This window comes from Leptodactylus fuscus, chromosome 9 (assembly GCF_031893055.1).
Source record: "Leptodactylus fuscus isolate aLepFus1 chromosome 9, aLepFus1.hap2, whole genome shotgun sequence".
In the NCBI taxonomy this organism is placed as follows: domain Eukaryota; kingdom Metazoa; phylum Chordata; class Amphibia; order Anura; family Leptodactylidae; genus Leptodactylus; species Leptodactylus fuscus.
This window is the reverse complement of record NC_134273.1, coordinates 57,771,591-57,798,746: the sequence shown is the minus strand read 5'-3', so window position 1 is coordinate 57,798,746 and position 27,156 is coordinate 57,771,591. Positions and strand designations below refer to the sequence as shown.

General features: G+C 42.4%; 1 protein-coding gene across 1 annotated transcript; it reads right to left on the bottom strand.

Annotated features, from left to right (window-relative positions):
• Positions 1–483: 483 nt before the first annotated feature.
• On the bottom strand, positions 484–27,156 carry SLC30A7 (solute carrier family 30 member 7). Its single transcript, XM_075287962.1, has 11 exons — positions 26,909–27,156; positions 23,584–23,685; positions 20,571–20,684; positions 17,239–17,326; positions 14,095–14,224; positions 11,859–12,053; positions 10,897–10,944; positions 9,197–9,332; positions 5,399–5,489; positions 3,838–3,987; positions 484–3,168 (listed from the first exon to the last, which is right to left on the bottom strand). The coding sequence occupies exons 1-11, from the start codon at positions 26,986–26,988 to the stop codon at positions 3,121–3,123; spliced, it is 1,182 nt and encodes a 393-aa protein (XP_075144063.1). The 5' UTR covers positions 26,989–27,156; the 3' UTR covers positions 484–3,120.

Here is a 27,156-nt window from a genome sequence, read left to right as displayed (position 1 = left end):
CCCATGTAGCAGGCCGGTAGCAACCCATCGCGTTTTTTTTTTCCTAAAGCGCTTTTCAAGAAAGTCTACAGAGGTTTCCTCTGCGAACTTTCTGCTTCAATTATACTTAGGAAAACCGCCAACGTTTTTGTAGATATAATGAACATGCAGCAATTCCTAAAACCGCTGTACGTATTTTTCTGCAATCTGTGGATGGGATTTGCTAGAGTCCGATCCAACTTGCAGTGACTGTAAAACGCCACTTTTTTCCCCATGGCGTTTACATCACGTGGGTCCCTGGCGTTAAGCAGTTTTTGGAAGCCAAAACCAAGCATAGAAAACCAGCTAGTTCACACGTAAAAACCTCCTGGCTTATTTTGGTCCTGAAAAAAAAAAAAAAACGCTTCCTAATTAGGAAGCAGTTTTTTTGACCTTGAGGCGTCTTTTGGAGCGTTTTCTGGAGCAGTTTTTGGTAAAAACTGCTTCATAAAACACCAGGTGGTGTCCTCTCCTAAAGTGAATGGACTGTATATATAAAAAAAAAAAAAAAAAAAACGCTAGGCGTTTTTTGCCTCCCATTCACTTCTATTGCTTTCCTCAGGCGGAATCCACCTGAAGAAAGGTCATGTCGCTTTTTTTCTGCTAGCAGTCTCCATAGACCACCACTGTATGGAGGCAGATTTTGAGGCGAAATCTGCTGCCAAAATCCACCTCTTTGCCCCTGTATGAACTATCCCAAAAAGGACATATGGTACTTCTCTCAAAAAAACATGCTCACATTTAGGAGCTAAATTTGAGATTTTGTCTCAAAATCAGTTCCAAATTGCACTTTCTTTTCAATGGGAGGAAAATTTATTTCAGCTTGCAGAAAAAAAGCATTATACCCGGTCTGTACATGGAGGATGGATACAAATTCCACAATGTGAACATACCACTAAGCTGAATACACACTGAGTTTTTGTTGCTTTTTTTGGGTGCAGATTTTTTGAACCAAAGCCAGGAGTGGATTCAGTAGGATGACGAAGTCCTTCCTTTGTATCACCCATTCCTTTTGGCTCCACTCCTAACCAAAACAAAAAATAAACCTGTACCAAAAAAAAAAAAGCATCAAAAACTCAAGATGGGTCTCCGATCGAACATACCTCGTACATTAAAGTTTTTTGAGTTTTCACTTAATGATCCATGTCCTGTTATCGCTTCAAAAACGGCTTAAGAAACAATGTGTTCCTGCCCCCAAGGGCAGCAGTTTTGAAGGTCAGTGGACTCCAGTAGAAAAGTTTTTAGTTTCTCCACCTGCTGTGCTTGTTTTGTTATGGGAATAAATAATAACCGAGTGAAGGGTGAGATAACCGTGTGTAAACAGGCTCTTAGCACTGGCAGACCAGAACACATAGTGGCATGTTTCCAGCGTACCAGATATGGATTGACAAGTTCTGAAATATAAGAGAGGACATATTGGCACTGGTCAACACAAAAAGTGGATGAAAATAAAGATAGGCCTGTCATCCCTACTGATGTGTACCTGGAAGTACATACTTGTATTCCCCAGGAAATAAAAATTCTTCGCTGTGCCGTTCCCCCTCCTGGGTGTTACAAGATGCGAGTGTGTCCCTGCACAGCATCAGCACTGATTGAACAGTGTCAACGTGTGCAGGGACACACTCCTTTCAGAAGGGGAATGGTAAAACCCGGTTGACAGATATTTCTCAGAAGAATAACAGAAGAATGGCGTTTGGCTCAATAAAACAAATAAAACAAGACCTATCAATTTGCTGGGAACCGGTGACATCGAGGATATCGGTAGTTCACAGTAAATTTGCAAAGCTCACACAACTGCTGCTTCAACATTAAGTAAAACAGCAGAATGACTACAGGTAAACTGATATGCCTTTACTCATTAAAAAAAAAATAAAATCCATGTATCGTCTTAAAATCCTTCAAATCAAGAAAATGGTTAAAACGAAAAACCGTTGAGGTGGATAAAAGCAGGACGCATTTGCACCTATGTATTCATGTTCCTGGACACATCCTCTAGCCCTTTGGAGAAAGCCGGACACTGGAATGAGAAGAATACAGTCATCATCTCATGTTCTGAACGTCACTGCCAAATGATATACATAAAGTCCCATAAGAAGGCATGTAGAAGAGTCTGTGCAAGATGAACAGCCGGACATCACTTACTGACGGATAGCAGCACTGGAGGGTGCAAATACAGTCATTTTGCATCATGTATTTTTAGGACCATGTTCCAAGCTAGATATGTAGACTAGTCACAAGTAAGGTTGCTTTAAGAGCGTAGGTGGAGTGCTCTCACCCCCTTGTGCTGTGGGGACTTCAAGTTTCCCAACTTTATGGTTGAGGAAGGCACTTGGGTAAGTATTCTATCCAGTTTCCACTTGAAAGGGGAGGGGGCAGCAATAACTACGAAGTCCACGTTCACTCTCCTCACTGGCAGTGTTGCTAGTTCGGCTATTTTTTTTTTTTTTTTTTTTAACACTGGTCACATATCTACACAAAATTCCCCCCCCAAAAATTAAAAAAAAAATAAATCGTTGTCTTCTTTAGCAGAATACAAGTGTACAGATTCCATAGCAGAGGGCTGCAAGTCATATCAAAGCATTCCCTGCCAAGTAATAGACCGCAGCCTCCTTTGTGTTAATATGATGGACGGCCAGACTTAACCCAATCGTACCTGGACATTATATTTTAAATAAAGGCTAGTGCTGCCCCTCGGAGTCCAGACAGGAAGGTCCAGAGATGGTTTCACAGTACAAGTAATTCCAAAGTCAATATGCCTAAGGTGCTTACACACTAGATGATACGACTGGGAGAATGATTGTATTTAGGATGGCATTACAATGCAATATCAGCCCAAACAAGGCAACAGGTATCCTGGACAGTGACCCAACAAGATAGTGAAAGAAGGCAACGTCTGACATGCGGTCCATGTTCTGTATAAAAAGTTGACTTGTGTTTGAAGGAAATGTGGCACGAGTGGGAGACCCCTCTCCAAGCATGAACATCATGCCGAGATACTTGGTCCCAATGGGTGCGTCCCTGCAGTGGCTTTTTCAGAGCATGAGCTCAGGTCCTAGTGTTAACGTTGGTGCTTTGGTCCGAGAGATGAGGTCAGACGAAGGTTTACATGGCTGCAGTGTCGATCTGTACATACAATTGCCTGACGCCAGCCTAAGGAAAGAAGGGGGGAAATTAACAGGTTAGGGATTGGTAAATTGCCTTACTTAAATAGATCATAGGCCATAATGTCCAGAGTTAAGGAATAGAGATGGTTAGAGAATATAAAATCAAAGTTTACCAGAGCAGTCTGGCCATGTTTCTGCAATAGGACTAATGGAGGAATAGTGATTATTGGGATTATTCTGGAGATTTTTGAGAGTTACATACTGACAATAAGCTGCCAACACCTTACTACTGTCTCCCCATTTAGAATACAAGCATAATCAGCCAAGCCAAGTATGCATGCATGTATATGAGGGGTCAGGAGGAGACAGCCACATAATGTGTAGGGCTAGCCTAAGAAATGCTCCTGTCCAGGCTTCCAGCCATGCTGAATGGAGTGGCGGTATGCTGGCTTACCTATTGGGCGCTTCACTTCTATAAAACTGATCACAGTTCCAGAAGTTCCACAGAGGTGAATGAAGCAGAGGTTACAGAAACGCAACATTGGTTTGGTCACACAGGGATCCCATCCTTGTGATCGGGCCCTTTAAGCTGTGAAAATGTCCCACTAGCTAGCAGCCAAATGCTGTATAGAGGCTGCTGCACATCAGGAGCAGATATATTGACTAAAATGAATGCAGTTAGCCTTGTAAAGGGTCTGTGTCATATATACCATACCTGTGTGAAAATATTATGAGTCTGACTGAGAATCCAGCGAGCGTCTGCCTCAGGTCCTACCACTAGTTTTAGGGTCCCAACATAAACATCAGTACAGAGCGTCCAGAAATGTGGGTCATGTAGATGGTAGACACCCTGTAACTGCTGCACCTGGAAAGGAGATCAAATAAAGGGAAAAAGTAAAATAACACGTAATACAGTCATCCAAATAGGCCATGAAAGATGCATACATATGTGCACTGTAATGTCATGGACCTGCTGGGGTTTATGCACTGTAACCAACGTGCTGTGGTGCTCGGCTAACTGGTGTTTAACCACTTCCAGACTGCCCATAGAGTATAAACATCCGGGAAGTGGTTGCCTAGTTCTGACAGGACGTACCGGTGCGTCCAATCAGAACACAGCAGCTGCACGGAGATCGTGCAGCTGCTGAAGCTGGGAGCTGGCTGTAACTTCAGCCAGAGCTCCCAGAGAGAAGACAGGGAAGGTTTATTTCCTTCCCTGCCTTCTCGATCGCCGTGTATACAGCGCTCAATGAGTGCTGTATACACGGCTATGGGCGCAGCCATGATGCGGCCGCCCTCTGACCTGGCGAACACATGATCCGCCAGGAGCAGAGTCTTGCAAGAGCTGCTGGGTCCTACAGGACTCAGATCAGCTCAATAAGTGTAAAAAACAGTGTGCAGGAGGCTGGATTCCTCCTGCAACTGAGGCAAAACGTAGCAACCTCAGTTATAGGGGAAATCAACCTAACAAAAAAAAGTGATCAGATGTCCCCAAAGGTCTCTTATGACCTTATGGGGACACAATCTGAAAAAAATAAAATAAAATAAAAAAAAGTTAAAAAAAATAAATAAAATAATTAAAATAAATAAAATAATATGCCAATAAAACCCCGTTATTAAAGGTTATAGCCCCACCCCCGACAACACCATACAAAATAAAAATTACCGTAATGGAGAAGAAAAACTATTTTATAAAGTTTTTCAGTAGCACTTTGTGTTATTAAATAAAGAAAAATGAAAACCAGACACAATTTCCCTCCTATTTTGTTTATATTTTCCCGGATATAAAAAAAATTAAAACACATTCGAAAATAAAAATAACATAAAAATAAAGCCCTATGTGTCCCTGAAAAAAGACGCAAAAATTAGTTGGATGAGACATATGAGAAAAATGTTACAGCCCTCTAAACCGCACATATAAAATTCCCCGAAAATGTGTCTGGTCCTGGACCACAAATTGGCCCGGTACTGAAGTGGTTAAGGTTGGCCAACAACCCTATAAAGAAAAAATTACAGTGCCTTGAGAAAGTACTCGGCCCCCTTGAACTTTTCAACCTTTTGCCACATTTCAGACTTCAAACAAAGATATAAAATTTTAATTTTTGGGGGGAAGAATCAACAAGTGGGACACAACTGTGAAGTGGAACAAAATGTATAAATAAATATAGCCTTGGTATACATTCTATACAATACCTCCGCAAAGATCCTAGACTTGAATATTGTTCGGTTGACATTGAAATCTAACAAATATGCATAAATGGACCGAATATACATACCCGCTGGTAACACTCAGGAAGCAAATTATCCAAGGCTGGGGGAGTTCTCTGCATCAGGATACCAATGGACTGCTTAAGTAATGGAAAAACACTGGAAGGAAAACGGCGCCAAGTTAGAATTACAGCTTAGGCGAATGGTAATAAAACATGCAAACATAACACTTGTCCATGTATTACTCCTCAATCTTGTGCTTCTCAGCAAAATCTACAAAATGAACATGAGGTTCTTAGTATACACTTTGACCAAAATGTGGTTCTGCATAGTGGCTGTGATTGCTGTAGTGTTGTCCCGGTGGGGTGAGGTGGGCCGGAGCCCGGGGGCTTACCCTGACAGCAGGGGTGGTGGCTATTTCCATGCGGCTCTGCACCCAGTATAATAAGGAGGTCACTAAGAATTGGCTAGTGAGCTTTTACTCCTTGATCAAAATATATACCAAGAACCTCGAGATCACTTTTGTAAATTTTGCTAAGAAGCAGATGATCTATGTATAATATGGGAATGAAAGGTCCAAGTCTTTTTTTTTCTAAAATGTTGGTATAGCTTTTATAGTCTATGCATATTCCATACGGCAGATATTTTATAGTCAGTGTCACCCATCAGAAGAAGTCTCCAGGGAATTTAGAGAAATAAGTCATATATTATATAAGAATACAACTTCATTTCGTTTACCATGCGGCCAGTGTAAGTCACACTATCACTTAGCTTGGGCATACGTTGGAGTCTGGAGTTGGAAGGGTGCGCCTGACAATAATCCCAATGTATATGTGTGATGACAAACTATAACTAGAAGTGAATAGCGCTGTATCACACAGCAGTGCCGGAGGTAAATAGCACTATCACACATTGTAGCTACATCTTGCACCTGACAGCAGCGGTGCAGTCTGGCTGTTCAGTCCTCCGAGATACTACCATCATCATACTGATAGCATACCCCAAATGTACAGTGACGCTCTCAACACTTACATCTGGTTACAGTTCGATGATCCACATGAGCAGATAAAATGACATTTACTTAAGCATTTGCATGGTGTTAGGGCGTTGTGTAAAACCACAACAGAAACTTCATTCACACCAACACTAAATGCAATATTCACACGCCACAGAGAGATAACATGGAGACAGCCGGGACACCACAAGCCAAAATTACCAAAAGAAGTGTAGAGGCCAAGAAAAACATACACTATGTGTGATCTTGTATGATAAGCTATTATATGGCGCCAGTCACATACATACAGATATCAGGACCGCACTAAAGAAGTTAGACAGTGGGTGAGGCAGGTGACACAACCATAGGACTATTTTTAGTTCTACTTCCCCATTTGATCTATTGTTTCTCTTGTGCCCATCTGCACTTGCAGCCTCTCTCCTCACAGCTCTTCTGGGGAATTGTTTCAAAATCAAAACCACGAGACAAAAAAAATAAAAAATTCAAAAACAATAAACAAAAAAAAAAAAACAAAACCAATAGGTTGTGTGTACTAACACGGGTCAAGTCAGGGAACTCCAAGAGGCTGAGAGCACCAACACAGGTCAGGGAACCCTAAAGCTAAGGCCCCACAGGACATCCCGTAGCAAAAAAGTGCTGTGGGAAAAACTGTGGCGGCAACGCACCGTGGTTCTTCCTGCAACGCTTTGAACTGAAAGTTTGTGGAGTTTTCCTCCACGGATTTTTTCTGCTAGGCCTAGAAGTTTGAAGCCTGTGCTGGAAAAAGACGTTCCTGAAGAAGATGGAAGCGGCGCTGGAGAGTTCTCTCGCAGATTGGGGATACCCCCAGTTCCGCGAGAGAACTCATTTGCATACCAACAAAAACCAGGATTTCTACCAGGATTGTCCGCCATAGCATTTGTTTCCACCTGTGGATACTGTATATCACGACCTGACAGTCTTTGTTAGAGGGCGGCCTGGTGAAAATGTGGGTTCCAATCTTGGGTGCCAATCTTGGGTGCAACTCACAGCTCATTTGTATATGGATTAAAGGGATTCTACCATTAAAATCGAATTTTTGGTCAGTCACATGTAGAAATATCCTCAGGAAAGGCTATTCTTCTCCTACCTTTAGTTGTCTTCTCCACGCCGCCGTCCCATAGAAATCCCGTTTTATGTCGGTATGCAAATAAGTTCTCTCGCAGCACTGGGAGCGGGCCCCAGCGCTGAAACAGCACTGGGGGAGTTCCCAATGCTGCGACAGAACTCTCCAGTGCCGCCTCCATTTTCTTCAGGATTGGCCTCTTCTTGCGTCTTCTTCTGGCGCTGGGGGTCAAACTTCTAGGCCTCGGGCATAGCCGACTGCGCATGCCCGCGGCCACAAGAAAAATGGCCACTTACACAGTAAGTTAGCATCCATTTTCTTGTGGCCTGTGGGCATGCACAGTCGGCTGCCCGAGGCCTAGAGGTTTGATCCCCAGCGTCGGAAGAAGACGCGTGAAGAGGCCAATCCTGAAGAAAATGGAGGCGGCGCTGGAGAGTTCTCTCGCATCATTGGGTACGCCGCCAGTGCTGTTTGAGAACTGGGGCTCGCCCCCCAGTGCTGCGAGAGAACTCATTTGCATAACGACAAAAACCAGGATTTATACTGAACGGCGGCGCGGAGAAGACATCTAAAGGTAGGAGAAGAATAGCCTTTCTTAAGGTTATTCCTACGTGTTAGTGAGAAAAAATTGAGTTTTAATAATAGGATCTCTTTAAGGAGTGGAGACCAAGGAGAGGTGATAAAACATAAAAAAACCAAAAACCAGTGTTAATAACCATTACTAGATTCACTGCTGTCTTCGGCACTTCTGACTATCGTCAGGGACTGCTGATGCCTGTGATTGGGCCTCAGCAGGTCATGTAGGGTCGTGACACAGACGCTAAGACTCATGGGTCACACAACGCTGCATGACCCATGTGATCCAATCACAGGCCTCAGTAGTCATGACGAAGCGGCGGCAACAGCAGGGAGTTGCTCAAGAGTCCAGCAGAGGTTACTAACACTGTTTTTTTACATTTGATCACCTCCGCTGGCCTTCGCTCATACTCTGGGGCCTGAAGAGTTCTGAATTGGAGGTGTTCGTTCCGAACAAAACTGCAGGAAGAACTTAGAAAAGAACCAAAATAACAGTGAACAAAATCCCATCAGTAATCCTGGTTTGTAGTAGACCTCTATGCAGCCTGATACCTTTGTATACACTCAGTCTGGAGATTTTTATATGGAGCTGTAGCTGTGCTATAAGGTGGTCACCGAGCAATATCTCACATTACCTTGTAGAGAGAAGACACGCAGGTGCTTAGTAAACTATCCCCATTCATGTATCAGTACAGAGGAACTGAGACACCCAAAAATTTGACTAGATGAAGACAGGCATCATTTTCTGTTTCTGAACAAGCCACAAAATCAGGTATTGCCCACTCTATTTAAGAAAGATGCCAGGGAGGTAATGAAGTGTGCAAGCAATGAGTCAAGGATGAGAAAGAGGTCATGTGTAGCTATACCGTGCTCATTTTAATCATGTAAAATCCCTTTAATAAAGCATGCATGGGAACAAATATTCTGGAATATTAGAATCCGAAGGCTCGAAGGAGGATATCTAAGACTTTTGGGATTATAGGACACCAGGTAAGGTATAACTGCATAATGTCATTCCTGCCTTGTCTGTGGCTTTACCCTTCATTTATTTGCAATGTATTATCAGAAGACTTTCTACATAAACTCTAGACTTTTATTTCTGGACTGTTGGGCTCCATAGGAGTTGTTACACACATTTTGCCACAAAAGTTTGCTATGATTTGCTTTTGGGCCATCACATTAGAAACTCACCTGACAAAGATAAGTAAAGCGATAAGCATGGAGCAAATGGGATCTGCAATCATCCATCCATACCACTGCATGAGAAGAGTGGAGATGATCACACCAATACTTCCAAGCGTGTCCGCAACAATGTGCAAAAACACCCCTTTAAGAAGAGAATAAAACATTGCAGGTTAATATCTTTTACATTGTAAATCGGGGTTTATTGACTTTACTCTTAGAAAAGTCTACGCTCTGCATATTCAATAAAAGCCATGAGAAGACAAGTCCACCCACAAACTATGTCCATATCGCCAGCCGTGCTGCTCCTTGCTGTACAAACTGTAGCGCCATGTGTGAGTACTGCAGTGCTGTCCCATTGAAATCTAATCTCAATTCATTCCATTGCAAAAAGAATTTCAGTAAAATTCAAGCCAGAGTCTAAAGAGATTGTTATCCACTGGTGCCATGCTGCCCCCTGCTGGCCATCTGCAGTGATACACAAGACTTAGAAAATGACAGCAATTAATACAAGGACTACCTGGTGACTTCACTCATGTAAGTCACCCACAATTACCAAGACGGACATGTCTTTTCTCTAAGTGAGGAAGGAACTTGGCCTTCTGAAAAGATGCTTGCATCTTTATACATGTGGCACATCTTGACCACTTCACAAATTTTAAAAAAAAATCCTAAGCCTTGTATGAGCAGGATTATATGTGCACCATATATCTGCACCCCTCTCACTTATTGTATATAATTAGAGATGAGCGAACAGTGAAATATTCGAGATTCGTTTCGAGTAGAGCCTCAATATTCGACTACTCGATCGAATATCAAATCCCATTATAGTCTATGGGAAAAAATGCTCGTTTCAGGGGAAACCACTATTCGACTAAAGGAGAGTCACCACGTCCACGAGTAGCAGGAGGAGAGTGTTTAGGAGGAGCGCTTGTGCAGTTAAAGCGCACGGACCCCATTATAGTCTATGGGGTCCGTGCGCTTTAACTGCACAGTGCTTGCAGTTGCGCTGATAAAAAGTAAGCTCCCTCGTAACAACAAGCTTCCAGCTCTCCTGACTAGCAAGGACAAGCCTGCTGCAGAATCAGCGTTGATTTGCCGCAGGCTCGTTCTTGCTAGTCGGGAGAGCTGGCAGCTTACTGTTATGAGGGAGCTTACTTTTTCTCATAGGAATGAATTGACCAGCGTTGATTGGCCAGTGTACAGCATTTGGCCAATCAACGCTAGTTCTGCCGGAGGCTCATCTGTGAGGAGGCGGAGTCTAAGATCGGACCACAATGGAGACTGCTGTGGTCAGATCTTAGACTCCGCCTCCTCACAGACAAGCCTCCGGCAGAACCAGCGTTAATTGGCCGAAAACTGTACACTGGCCAATCAACGCTGGTCAATTCATTCCTATGAGAAAAAGTAAGCTCCCTCATAACAGCAAGCTGCCAGCTCTCCTGACTAGCAAGGACGAGCCTGCTGCAGAACCAGCATTGATTTGCCGAATGCTATACAGTATATAGCATTTGACCAATCAACGCTGGCTCTGAATCGAATATTTACTGCGAATAGCTAGTAGTATTCGATCGAGTACGAATATTTAGTATTCGATCTAATACCTACTCGATTGAATACTACTCGCTCATCTCTATATATAATATACATAGTGTAAACTATGCAAGAATCTTTTACCTATAAAGTATGCAACCATGCCTATCACTTACCTTCTAAAATCTGTTTGCTGGATCCTCTGTGCTCCTCTGGTGGTTCATCTACAAGTAAAATAGTGGTCAGTTTTATGAAGTGCAATGTCCTTATGTGATAATAAGATCTATAATCTAGATAACTTAAGAGAAGAATCCAATACAAAGAAATAATGTGAATGAGAATAATTGTATATTTTATATATATATAAATATAAACTAAAATTCGTTAACTTGTACCCTGCATACTACATAGAACTTCGAAACCTAGAGATATATAGAATAGCCACAGTAATAGAGATTTACAGAGTCTCGCTCTGGGGGGACGACTCCGATGAGGAATCTGGGCACACTGCGGGCACACTGACAAATCCCGCCCATAATTCCATCCTGATAATTTGGATACAAGGAGTCCACGTACAGATGGGAGTTGTAGTTTTGCCATTACAATACTGTGTATAGCATTAGAGAAGCAAACACTATACTGCACCAGTGATGTCTAAGCAAGAGTATTCAGCAACGCACGCAAACCCCAGTTTCAATGCTATAGGGTTAATTTGTATATACAGTGTAAGAATCATGCAGGGATTGATGTTCAATATTCAGAATATTACAACCTTAGGCTAGCCCTACATCCCCATGGTCATACCGTAACATCAGTGACTTTCTCTTCTCGTCTTATGCCAGACATAGTGTAGTTAGTATATCCAACCATTAAAAGAGTATAAGCTACAAACTGACAACTCCACTGCCTATCTAGGAAGACAGTCTTACTATTCAGAGGATCCTTTGGTCCTATCAGCATGCAGAGAAAACCCAGTTAAAATGGGGAAGGTACAGTATTTTATTTCTGCCGAGGTCTGCCCAGAAACGGCGCACACACATGGACCAGTCTAAAGCAGGTCATTCATTATATGGGCGAGAGAACATATAAAATACCATTAAAAAAAGGCCAAACAATACAGAATATGACTAGAACATACCTGGACAATGTCCAAGTTTATGGCTGTGTCCATGATCTCCTCCATGACTGTGTCCATGATCCCCTCCATGACTGTGTCCATGGCTTCCACCATGACTGTGCCCATGATCACCGCCATGACTGTGCCCATGACCTCCACTATGGCTATGTCCATGGCTCAAGGAACCATTAAATAAAGAATGACTGTGCCCATGACCTAAAAAAAAAAAAAAAGATCATAAATTAAAAACTAGTAATGGCTATAAGCCATATGGCCGATAAAGGGAGTGGGAGGTGAATATTCATTACTCATAACTGTTTGTCACAATTGCATCCAGTTTATACAATCCTATGATCTTAACCACTTCAGTACCGGGCCAATTTGTGGTCCAGGACCAGACACATTTTAGGTTTATTATGTATGTGCGGTTTTGAGGTCTGTAAAATTTTTCTCGTATGTCTTAGTCAACTAATTTTTGCGTCTTTTTTCGGGGACACATAGGGCTTTAATTTTATGTTATTTTTATTTTCAAATGTGTTTTAATTTTTTTTATATCCAGGAAAATATAAACAAAATAAGAGGGAAATTGTGTCTGGTTTTCAATTTATAATTTAATAACACAAAGTGTCACTGAAAAACTTTATAATATAGTTTTTTCTCTCCGTTACGGTAATTTTTATTTTGTATGGTGTCGTCGGGGGTGGGGCTATAACCTTTAATAACGGCGTTTTATTAGCGTATTATTTATTCATTTTTTATTATTATTTTATTTACATTTTTTTTAACTTTTTTATTATATTTTTATTTTATTTTTTTTCCAGATTGTGTCCCCTTAAGGTGATAAGAGACCTTTGGGGACATCTGATCACTTTTTTTTTTGTACTTGAGGCTGATTTCTCCTATAACTGGGGCTGGTACATTTAACCTCAGTTACAGGAGAAATACAGACTCCTGCACACTGTATACACAGTATACAGAGCTGATCTGGGGTCCTGTAGGACCCAGCAGCTCTGGCAGGACACTTCTCCCGGCAGATCACGTGTCTGCTGGGTCAGAGGGCAGCTGATTTATGGCAGCGTCCATAGCCGTGTATAGAGCGCTGTATACACAGCAATCGAGATAGCAGGGGAGGTAATAAATCTTCCCTGCAATCTCTCTGGGAGCTCCGGCTTACAGCCGGCTCCTAGTGAAAGCAGCTACACAATCTCCGTGCAGCTGCTGTGTTCTGACTTGGACGTACAGGTCTTCCAACACCAAAATCATTTCTAAACAAATTATATGCTGTTATATGGGCTGTTAGTGACACCAAGAACATACCTTTCAGGGCCAAAGAGCAACCATACTCTAGAAAATCTACTTCTGAAGGGATTCAAACAGCACTGGGGGCGTACTCAATGATGTGAGAGAACTCTCCAGCGCCGCCTCCATCTTCTTCAGGAACGTCCTCTTCACACGCCTTCTTCCGGCGCTGGGGATCAAACTTCTAGGCCTTGGGCAGCCGACTGCGCATGCCCACAGGCCACAAGAAAATGGACGCTAACTTACTGTGCAAGCGGTCATTTTTCTTGTGGCCACGGGCATGCGCAGTCGGCTCTGCCCGAGGCCTAGAAGTTTGACCCCCAGCGCCAGAAGAAGACGCCAATCCTGAAGAAAATGGAGGCGGCGCTGGAGAGTTCTCCTGCAGCATTGGGGACTCCCCCGTGCTGTTTGAGCGCTGGGGCTCGCCCCCAGTGCTGCAAGAGAACTCATTTGCATACCGATGAAAAACAGGATTTCTATGGAACGGCGGCGCAGAGAAGACATCTAAGGCTATTCCTACATGTGACCAACCAAAAATTTGATTTTAATGGTAGAATCCCTTTAATCCATATACAAATGAGCTGCGAGTTGCACCCAAGGTTGGAACCCACATTTTCACCAGGCCGCCCTCTCACAAAGACTGTCAGGTCCTGATGTACAGTATCCGCAGGTGGAAACAAATGCTATGGCGACATTGTCACATTCCGGCTGCACTGAACAACCTGTTTGTATATGGATTAAAAGTAGATTTTCCCAGCAGCAACTTTGCGCTTCGACACAAAAAAAACATAAAAGTATTTCAGTATACCGCGTACAGCCCCTATACAAGTAATAGACAAAGCATAAACGATAACTAAAAAGCACATTGCTTATGAAGAACTAGATAATAAACCACACAATACGAACAAACAGGATAGTAAAACTAAAAATGGACTTTTATCCAGAACAACCGACATACCACCATCATGTGAATGCCCATGATTTCCGCCATGCTGGAACACAAATATTCCAATGACATTTACAAGGAATCCTAGGACAGAAACTGGAAGTAACCTGTCATGATGGACCTCTGGTGTGTCCAACGCCCGCTGAAGAAAAACAAAAGACATATGCATTAGTCTTAGCCCGGAATGAAATAGCATCAAAAATCACTGAACATACAAACGGAGTTGTGTTTTATGATGTGTAAATGGTGTAAGATTATACAGAGGGAACAGAGGACTCCCATAACATAGATATTGAATATCTAATATTATACAAACAATAACCTCTATTTTCTGAAACCGGACAGACTCAGTTAATAATATAACGAAGAAATCAGTCAGTCATTGGGACAAATATACAACAATGAGATCATACAGAAGGGCACATATATGGGTAGTTGGGCAATCTGACTGCTGGAGTGGCATATTATTGCCATTAGTCACAAAAATGTCTGTATTTAACCTTGGGAAAGCAGGGTGGACGAGAAAAGTCTGGGAAAGTTGGGTGTTTCATGTGGATCTGCATACAAGAGAGCCATTAATGAGGGTTAATTAGAAGCCAGGTGGAGAGGCTCTATAACGGAGGAGTTAACCCTTCCCTTCATGCTCCCACTCTAGGGGAGACAGGCCGAGTCTACAGGCAGTAGGCCTACACGGATAGCGAGGGGTGTTGTATATAATGTGTAGTTAGTGGTCAGACAAACAGGATTTGCTTTAAAGAAGACCTTTCATGTCCTCTTGCACATGCGGTTTTATATATCGCTAGACAGCCCACAGTGTGCTGAATTCACTGCACTGTTGGCTTTCCCATTATGAACAACGGGGGTTATGGGATCAGTGTCGTTAATTTCGGCACTGATATCTCCCCACTGTCAGAAGTGCGTTCCTCACACTCATCCATAGACTTGTCCTCTTTAAAGGGGCTCTATCACTGGGAAAAGTCATTTATATCTAATCACATGCTTGCATAGGCTTTAGAAAGGCTATTCCACACTTACCTTTTGTATGTAGATTGCTTCAGTGGTCTCTGAATAAGTCCGTTTTTATTCATATGCTAATGAGCCTCCAGCCAGCTCAGGAAGTTCCCAGCAGCCTCCTCTCTCCCATTATCTTCTATGTGTGTGAAGCAAACAGGAAGCGAGTCATCAGCAGCAGCAGGAGCCGTCTCCCATAGAAGACAATAGGAGAGGTGTGCACCTTCTATCGTGCACTAGTCTAATTAGCATATGAATATAAACGGACTTATTCAGAAACCAGTGAGGCAATCTACATACAAAAGGTAGGTGTGAAATAGACTTTCTAAGGGCTATGCAAAGGTGTGATTAGTTAAAAATGACTTTTCCTAGTGATAGAGCCCCTTTAATGTTGAAGTGGTTTGTACAATCTGTGTATCAATCCATGCGAATGAAGAAAGTTCTAAACCTGAAATGCGTTTGTGGGACTGAAATTCTTATGCCCGAGATAGAGATCAAAAGAGCTGAACAACTCACAAATTGTCACAATAGATTAACTATAGACGTTACAATAGCTTATGTCATGGCATTTATCTGGACGGCATCACTGAAGTGTTCAGATAACAATAAGAGCATGCATGTCTCTGACACAAACTGGTTTTGCCTGTATCCACTCCAGAAGATCCTATTTGACCAGGATCTAACCCAACTTCAGCTACAAAGGCAAACACTGAGATAAAAGCGCAAAGACACTATTCATGGTAGAAACAGAGAACACGACGAAGCCGCTTTATACGATACAGGTTTAGTTACTTCATCAGAACTTCACAGTCTGGGTATCTGGTTTACAAGTGGGACATGGTGGTGGTTAGACTTTAATACTAGCCAAACTCTGTGTGAACTGACCCTTATACCTACCATTGTTTCTCTGAAAATAAGACACTGTCTTATAAAAAAAAAAAAAAAAAAAGAAAAAAGAACTAGGGCTTATTTTTGGGGTAAATCTCATTTTTCAGGCAGTGGAGCGAATCAGAATCTTTTCTCATTCGCTCTGGAGGGGGTGCTGTAGGCAGCCAAGCCCACAGCATAGTAGTTGCCAGGAGGAGGCGGCACCCTGAAGGAAGACTCGGGAGCGGGAAAGTGGATTTTGCCCTGCCATGGTGGGAAGAAGCAGGGTACTTGCCCAGGATGGTTGTGAGCTACCTCCAACTCTGTCAGGTCAGCGACATAACCTAGCGCTGGAGGTGCTGACTGACTAGGGCTTATTTTTGGAGTAGGACTTCAAGCCTACTACAAATACCCTGCAAAATCAAGACAGGGCTTATTTTCAGGGTAGGGCTTATTTTGGAGAAACAGGGTATATATTTACACACACATATATATAAGTATTAAGGGACAGATATGCCACTATATGTTTGGAGAAAGCATTGGGAAATCATCTCCATGTACATCTCCGATGAAATGTTCAGGGGCAGTGTGAACAGTGTGAAAATTGGCCTGAACAGAGGGTTTGTCTCTTAGTCAGTTTCAGTATAAAAAGACACCCGGTGCTCTGTATGTTATCCCTATTTTAGCGGTCCAGCGCTCCATCATTTGTATCCGCCAGTAGACCCAAATGACGGACAGCCCAGCTCAAGTGTGAACCTAGCCTTAGCCAGATTATTGTCCATTAATAATTTTGCTCTTTTTGAGCAGTCAATGAACTGTGTAAAGAAGGTATTAACCCCTCCCCCACCACACAACAGTGCGTGCTACTAATACGGGGGCGGAGTTTGGCTCAGAATGCACTTGGATGACATGGGAGTGCATTCCTTCATTTCATGCCTTCACATCTTTGGAGGCTTCTGATTCATTGTGTTAAGATGACATGGATGATTATAGGGCAGGTCCTACCCTGCTCCATGTCATTGGAACACAATGCATCGAAAATCCTCATAGATGTGAATGCATAAAGGAATGCACTCTGATAACACTCTGATGTCACCTAAGTCCATTCCGCTGCAAATACGGCCCCAAATTAGATGAACACTCGGTCATGTGTATGGGGCCTAAAGTATCTAAAAGCAGATGCATAAGAGTTTTACCATAAGTTATGTTTTTGGTAGAGTATTATTTGGTAATTTAATAAACTATGACATCCAATAAGACTATCTGTACTCTACATACCTCCACACCCTCCGAGAAGATGAAAAACGCTGTGAAGATCAGGAAGAGACCATTCACAAAACCCGCCAGGACTTCTGCCCGGACAAACCTGGAGGTGAGAACAAGGGAAGCAATAAATAGAAGCACACACTACAAACCAGGCACGCACAGACCAAGTACATTCAGCAGCAATCCTGCTTTTTTTGGCTTGGCACCTCCAGACACCAATATAGAAGTGAATTGGTGATCTATAATACACAATTTAGTGATATACAATACATATTACAGTCAGGGCTGGGCAACTGAAATCAATTAATTCACAACTTTAACAAAGCAAAATTGTGATTTTCCTCAGAATCATAAAATCCCTGTTAGCCTGCATGGACTATGAGTCTCTGGAGCTGGGCTTTCTCATCTCACTACCAGATATGGTGATCTACAGTTTCTTCACTGTGGTCAATAGTTGGGGTTTAGGACTAGGAAGCCTGCATTAGATATATCCGACTCCTTCTCACTGTGTCACATCATTGCAAAAGGAAGATGATAGAGATTAAAATTGAGAATCAAATCAAACTATCGCATCAAGACTATAATACTTGAATGGTTAATAGTCCATAACCATAGTGTGTATACGTGCACATCCTGTTCCATTTCCAAGCAAACATACAGAAGAGATGAAGAGCAGCTAGTGTTAGTTATACTGTATATAAAAAGATTTCACCTTTTCTACCATCACATTCACTCTTTTTTGATTTTCTTGTGCTGATCCTCTAACACTGGGATAAAGAGGTCCATACACATTACAAGTCTACTCACCCTGATGACTTTGCATAGACTGTCCGGCAATCTAATGAGTATTGGAGCGTCACAGGATTGGACAGGTTAAAATCTGAAGTCTCTGGCCTCCCCTTTCACAGCAGTTAAATACACTCAGTAGCCAAAAGTCACGGGAAGGCGTGTCCCAGTGCCGGATATGACGCTCACACAGTGTGACGCGATGCGGCCTTTGGCGCTAGTGTCGCCAGGATATCTGAGCAGTCTGATGCAGACAGGTGTCTTGTGAACATGGCAGCACGTCACGAGCTAAGTGACTTTGAACATGGGATGATAATCGGTGCAAGACACATGCGGAATAGTATTTTTGGTAATTACCTAGGAATTTGGGTTTCCGAGGTCAACAGTGTCTCGGGTGGTCTTGCAATATCGCAGAGACAACCACGTAAACTGGCTCACCGGTCGACCACGAGTGTTCGATAAACGGATGTCACGTCACCTCTGCAGAGTCATTAGGGGCTCTCGACGGTCTACTGTGGGTCATATCGCCACTGATTTGAACATGGGGGGGCGCCAGGACCCCATTTCCACCAGGACTGTACGGAGAGAACTGCACCGCATAAGCTTCAACAGTGTCCCAATCCGTGTCCCTTTACTGATGCTGCAACACAAAGGTCGAAGACTGGCATGTGCCCGCGATCATCATCATTGGACCATGGCACAGTGGCGGCATGGTCTGATGAATCACGGTTCCAGTCGTACAGAGCAGATGGGCATGTGAGAGTGTGGCGTAAACCCCATGAATCATGGATCCTGCATGCCAACAGGGACATGTCCAGGCAGGAGGTGGCTCTGTCATGGTCTGGGCCATGTTCACATGGTTGCAATTGGGCCCCAATATTGGGGTGCAGTGATAAATCACCAGTGCTCGATACGTGCAACTTATGGCAGACCATCTGAACCCCTTTCTGGTGTTGGAGCTCCCTAATGGGGATGCTGTGTACCAACAGGACAATGTAACATGTCATTGTTCGTTGGTGGCACGGGACTGGCTTAATGAACACACCAGTGACCTCTCGACCCTCGATTGGCCTGTCCGCTTGTCCGACCTCAACCCCATAGAGCATTTATGGGAAGCTATGGATACCAGTGTCCGCTCCATGGACTCAGCGCCAACTACACAGGACCAATTGTGGGCTGCAGTGCAGACTCCGTGGATCAATATCCCTCCAGAACTCTTCCAACACCTCATGGAGTCCATGCCTCATCATCTTGCTGCAGTTATCAGGGCTCGCAGAGGCGCAACCTGCTAATAACGGCGCATCCGGTACCTTCCCATGACTTTTGGCCACTCAGTGTATTAGACAAGACAACTGCATAATTATTTGCTCACAAGGAAGACAAGTTTTGTTTCCTTCTCCCCACCATAATAAACATGTCCTCTTGCCAGAGCTGAGCAGCTTTAATCCTGCGGTAGTTCAGCAGTACTAAACAGATGGGTTGTATCCATAGCCTGGGTGCCATATATGCCAAAGTGTATTGAAAAGTGTACACTATTATGCTTTTCCTACAGTGAGAATCAGTGGGTGCTGTATGGCACACAGCCATATAGATTTTGGCTAACATATATTAAGCAAAGTCTAATGGCCTAAAACAAGCAAGACAATTAGAACTGTGTGTATTTGCTGTGCAAACAGCCCAGTCATACGATGAAATATTAGTCTACAAATAAAAGCAAAGAGAGAATTATGAGCAAACATTTATGTAACTGAACAGCGTAATAACAGATGACAACACAGCAAGGCCTACAAATACAGGATATATTCAGTGCGTGCAGGTTTTGTTGCTTTTAATTGGTGCTATATGCAGCACTAGTTTTCCTTTCACAGTAACAAGCTCCTTGGTAGAACCCTGTTATAAGTCAATACGATTTATTGGCGTACACTGTATGATACACGCAGCACTGCATTGTGGTTCTGTTATCACAAACCACAAAATACATGTGAACGGAGCCATAGAAACAAAAACATAAATCTTTACTTTGGAGAGGTTTAAAGGGTTGTCTAATCATTTATGTACCAGTCTTTTATGTCTTTTATAAGTTTGAAGGATTAAACTGGGGATCAATACTGTGAGTCATTGCCATCGCCTTAGATGGTGTCACTGAAGCAGGTAGAAATCATCTGTGTACTGTGTGGTGCATTGACACAGTATACAGGCCACGCTCCCTCTAGTGGACAGTATTAAAAATGCTTCAAGATTTCCTGACATGCATGGAGGAAAAAAATACAATAATTTAAAAATAGAAATTATACAATTGTAGATTTAATTTAAAAAAAAAAAAAAAAAAAAAAGGGGGGGGTTGGTGACACATTCCCGTTAAATGGAGTATGTTGCTCCATTTAAACAGGGGACACACACGCATGGATTAATGAGGGTCCCAATGATGTTTTATGAACTGCCCTGTGGATAAGTGATAGGTTATAATGACGCAACAACCCCTTTAATATTGTCGTACAATATACTACAGAAGAATTACCATCCACCAGTACCTTTACAAATACAGTCTCGCATCTTACCCATAAGAGAAGGCTTCATTTGTTTTCCATCGGGAGATGACAGAAGCTGCCAGGCCGGCTAACAACGCTGTGCAATCGAAAAACATATGGAAGGAATCGGAGATCAAACCCAGGCTAAAAGAGAGATATGGAAATATTAGTTTACCTCTGTAAAGAACAAAGTCCCCACAACCAAGGACTACATATAATACATCAACACAGACATTCATGCCCTTGTATGTCGATTGTATAAAATGTTATTGGGGCACATGTATCCATATCCCATACACCAAGATATTTTAGCAAGTGATTTTTTTTTTCCCCATTATAGCATACCAAAAGATTTGCACCAGCTTGAACCAAGTGTGCAACACCAGCAATACTTTTTAGAGCGTACAAGAACAAGGTTAACCTTGCAAAAAGAATAAACTAAATTGGCATTAAAACACTCATGATGATATATGACGCTTGGCAAGTTTTGTGCCACATTGGCTATAGGTTTGATGCAAATGGTTAAAAAGAAATTTCACGTAAAGGGGCATTTGTCAATCCTGAGAATAAACGGACCCCTAATTTTCTCCCTCCTCCAGCCCATTCACCTGCACAGAGGTGCAGTTGCAGTGTATAACAGGGCGGCTGGGAAGCCTCTGTGCAGGGAAAGACAGTGCTGAATCACTTGTGTGGCATCTTAATGTTTAGGACTGGCAGGAGTCCAGAGGTCAAGCCCCGCCAATTATAAGGTGACAGCATAACCCTGGTAGTAAATCAGCATTTTACTATGTGGGAGTTTAACACAGTTATTACTTGTAGAAATCACCAGGAGCCCTAACTAGTGAGGGACACTGATCCGGACCTCTCTTTTCTGCAAACCTGGCAGTGTTAGGCCAGGAGTGCACAGCAATTTAGGTTGTGCAATGTAAAGATCACAGTGTAACACTGCGCCATTGCATCTAATGATTGTCAATCAACAATACGCAACCACAGCAACCACAACAATTACAAACCTGTTCGGGTTTTTTGGTAACAAGTTGCATGTGACTTTGCCAAAATGCAACTTTTAACATCCAAATCACACCTATAATTGCAAAGCAGCAAGATGCACATAAATAGCGCCCATTTTTTGCCCACACGACTTGCCCATATGATCAAAGTCACTATAGCCTTAGTTTGATTTACAAAGAGCCAATGTGGGTATAAGCCATGCGTCCAATGCCTGACACCAGAGCACAAGAATGGCAGCCAGGCCCCATTGCTGAATTGTGAGCTGCTTGGTATTACTTTATTATTCTTACCGCCCTGTTCAACTTTTTCATAAAGTACAAAATAAGTGTTGAAATTTGAGCTTATTACACAGGGCTAAATGTGTACCACTGAACAAAGAGGTTGTGTATTGGAAATGTCACCAGTAATAACCTGACTGGTAACTTCATAAAAGGGGACAGCCAGAAACAAACAGGTTCCGATTCCAATGGGAGGGAGCGATACTTTGCTACCATATAATTGCAGCCTGCTCAAAGAGGCTGAGTGACCTTATACATGGAGTTATAGCCCTATCATATGCCATCCGCTGCTCTGACCTCTACCATATTGGGCGAGCGCTGTAGCCTCATCATTACCAGGCAGAGTACTGTATATTACTATAGCAGTTGTGCTTGGTATCACAGCTCAGCCACTTGAATGGGACTAAGATGCAAACAGATGAACGTAATATGGCCTGGGAAGTATAAGTGGTACTCAAAAAGCTGATCCACAAGGGTACCAAGTGTCAGATACACACTGATCTTCAATCAAGGTAAAAGAGGTAACGCTACTAATGACACTTCCACAATAGAGGGCTGTCTGATACCTGGGGGTGCAACCACTGAAAAAATAGAGAAACACCATATGCCATAAATGTTTATAAGGAAAGATCCCTTTAAGGCAAACTTGCAAATAGGACCTAATTTAAAAGCAGTAAGACATTCTGTCAGTCTTGTAAACATAACTTTAGTGTGCATGAGCGCTCTGGCAAATCTGACAAACAGCACTTTAATTCTGTATACAAAAGAGCTTAGTGGTGCCTCAGGGGCACAGGACTCTAAAGGAGGCCATAGCTGGGAAGAGACCGGACCTAGTACGTGCTGGAGTACACAAGGGTCAGCAAACGTGCAAGATTTAAGACAGAACCCATGTCGTCACTCCAGAAGAGAGGCAAACATATTGCTTCTGAAAGGCACTGGCTGGAGATGGGCACCAAAAGGAGCTGAAAATCGGAGCACCAAGAAGAGGGGCCGTGCATGCAGAACCAAAATGTTCAGCTGGAGAGCATCGGAAAAAGCAGATTCGCGGCATCTTCATTGTCAGCGACTTTAAAGGTGTTTTTTGGGATCAGAATATTGGGGACACAATGTCACTCCGCATTCATACGACTAAGTTTCTTCCATAAACTCATCCCGTTTGTTGGACAGATTTACCAGCCTGAAGAATACATGGGGGAGGGACTCCTAGAATAATAGTTATGTATGCTGATAGTAGCCCCTGCCTCCCAGCAATGTACTGTCCCATACTGTCAAAGCACACTTTGTGCTGCGGTTTGTGAATATTTGCTTTAATCCCATCCACTACAGTGCGACTGTAGTTTGCAGAAGGTTAGCCACCAGTGAGGTCCTATCATGGGGTTTTCTGGGTTACTGATATGGACTTAACGTTAGAATAGGTCACCAAAATCAGATTGGCTGTGGCCCCTACTAGTCAGCTCCTATTCACATGAAGGGAAGCTGGACTTGCAATACCCAGTAAAGCTATTACACAGAATAGGGCCACGCTTCCAGCTCCATTCTCTGTGTTAGCTCCAGCTGCTGCTGAAAACAACTCATTGCTGTGGGCGGCCAGGTGTCAGATTCCCAACAATATGATATTACCGACCTATGCTAAAGAAGAGTCAGCAGTAACTGCAACTCACAAAACCCCATTAAGCAACAGAAACGGGAAAAAAAATCAACAAAAAAGGAATAAAAACATGTGAAGCATGGTGTCGTCCAAAGTCCTGCATTACCTGTTGCTCCATATCCCATAAAACAGTTCCACAAATGCAAATGAGAGATTCAAACAGAGAAAGCAGAAGAGATTTCTGGACGTCGAGTCTGAGAAGATTGACCTGAAGGAGAAAGCAGAGGACGACATAAATGGTCAGAATAAATCAGTGACCACATCCTATAAAGTCTCTGTATGTGGGGGCTGCGTCACTTCCTGCCCTCGCCAAGAACGTGGGGTCAGGATGACGACTAAGACCTGAGATTTCTTACTCATCTAAGCAGTAATACAACCTAACAGTAAGGAGGCTGGAAGCCAACTATTGTGACCTGCATGATTTAGGAATGGGTGAACATAGAACATATAGAACAAGTGGTTCAGTGAGGGTCCGACCTCTAGGACCCCACTGTCCTTGAGGTTAAAGGGATTCCAGGACTGGTTTAGCACACTACACCCTTCACCAAGTTTCCATTACAGATCGGCCTATTTGCTACAGTTATATTAAAGGAGTTGTAGCACAATGGATATGTATGACCTAACTGCAGCGTATGCCATAGATGACTGACGGATATGGCTACCACCTCTGCCTCACCAACCCCAAAAACCCATCCAGCTGAATTGACTTCTAAAGGAGTTATGGACAAAGTGTAGCTCAGTGAGCTCGGCTGTTTCCAAAAGCAAATGGGGTAAGTTAGGACGGGCCGGGGGAATCCGCTTTAGAGATGGGATCTGCATATATAAGACACTTATGGCATCGCCGTACACATTTATGTGGATATGCCATAAACGTCTGCTGTGGTGGTACAGTCCAGGGATAGAAGACCTGTAGGGCTTGTGCAGTCCATGACCTGACACATCAGAGCCATCTTGGTGGCACAAGAATATCTATACAATATTAGGCATTGTATCTACCTGTACATGTGAGGTTCTGGGTAATGTACCTAACTACACTGTGTACATATACATACATATATACTATATACACACACATATGTGTATGATGTGTTATGAACTGCCTCATAGGCTTGTAGGATATACAAATATTTACAAACACACACGATGTGCGCTGTACAGGCTCATATACTTGTATGATATATATCCATACACACACAAAGTATACAAATGTGATATACAGATTCATACTATATACACACACGTGACATGTATATATACATACTGTATACACGTGATGGAAAGGCTCATATACTAGTGTTACATGCAAATATACATAGCATACACACGTGATGTACAGACTCATACTGTATATACATATCAGTATATGGCCCTGTATGTAACATGATGTACACACACATACTGTATAAACATTAAACGATACATACATATATATATATAGATAGATAGTATATATGTGATGTACAGGCTCATATACTAGTCTGGTGTACATATATACATGTAATGTGATGCACATCTGTATGCAGTATATACACATAATACACAGTATATACACATCTGTACGCAGTATATACACGTAATACACGCCTGTACACAGTATATACACATCTGTACGCAGTATATACACGTAATACACGCCTGTACACAGTATATACACGTAACACACGCCTGTACACAGTATATACACGTAATACACGCCTGTACACAGTATATACACATCTGTACGCAGTATATACACGTAATACACGTCTGTACGCAGTATATACACGTAATACACGTCTGCACGCAGTATATACACGTAATACACGTCTGTATGCAGTATATAAACGTAATACACATCTGTACGCAGTATATACACATCTGTATGCAGTATATACACGTAATACACGACTGTACACAGTATATACACATCTGTACGCAGTATATACACGTAATACACGCCTGTACACAGTATATACATATCTGTACGCAGTATATACACGTAATACATGTCTGTACACAGTATATACACGTAATACACGCCTGTACACAGTATATACACGTAATACACGCCTGTACACAGTATATACACAGTATATACACATCTGTACGCAGTATATACACGTAATACACGCCTGTACACAGTATATACATATCTGTACACAGTATATACACGTAATACACGTCTGTACACAGTATATACACAGTATATACACATCTGTACGCAGTATATACACGTAATACACGCCTGTACACAGTATATACATATCTGTACACAGTATATACACGTAATACACGTCTGTACACAGTATATACACGTAATACACGTCTGTACACAGTATATACACATCTGTACGCAGTATATACACATCTGTACATAGTATATAAACGTAATACACATCTGTACACAGTATATAAACGTAATACACATCTGTACATAGTATATACACATCTGTACATAGTATATAAACGTAATACACATCTGTACATAGTATATACACATCTGTACATAGTATATAAACGTAATACACATCTGTACATAGTATATACACATCTGTACATAGTATATAAACGTAATACACATCTGTACATAGTATATACACATCTGTACATAGTATATACACATCTGTACGCAGTATATACACGTAATACACATCTGTACGCAGTATATACACGTAATACACATCTGTACGCAGTATATACACGTAATACACATCTGTACGCAGTATATACACGTAATACACATCTGTACGCAGTATATACACGTAATACACATCTGTACGCAGTATATACACGTAATACACATCTGTACGCAGTATATACACGTAATACACATCTGTACGCAGTATATACACGTAATACACATCTGTACGCAGTATATACACGTAATACACATCTGTACGCAGTATATACACGTAATACACATCTGTACGCAGTATATACACGTAATACACATCTGTACGCAGTATATACACGTAATACACATCTGTACGCAGTATATACACGTAATACACATCTGTACGCAGTATATACACGTAATACACATCTGTACGCAGTATATACACGTAATATACATCTGTACGCAGTATATACACATCTGTACACAGTATATAAACGTAATACACATCTGTACACAGTATATAAACGTAATACACATCTGTACACAGTATATAAACGTAATACACATCTGTACACAGTATATAAACGTAATACACATCTGTACACAGTATATAAACGTAATACACATCTGTACACTGTATATAAACGTAATACACATCTGTACACTGTATATAAACGTAATACACATCTGTACACAGTATATAAACGTAATACACATCTGTACACAGTATATACACTTCAGTACCCAGTATATACACGTGCTGGACAGACACATCCACTGCCCTGGTCTCCACATGTATCCCCTCCATATACACATGACACGTCTACACCAATACCTGATCCATCCGGACACTTTCCGCAGGAGGTTGAACTTGGGCGGCTTGTACTCATCATCCTTAATAGACAACGGCAACATCCTGACACCCGGTGCCAGACACACCCGAGCTCTGTGACACCCTGTGACTCGGCACACCCGGAGGTTCTCTATGTCCCGGCGCCGTGTTCCCGCACACACTCCCCGTCTCTCTCTTCGGGACACCCGGTAAGCTGCTGCCTCCTGTACGGTCTGTGCCGAGCTCCGGGA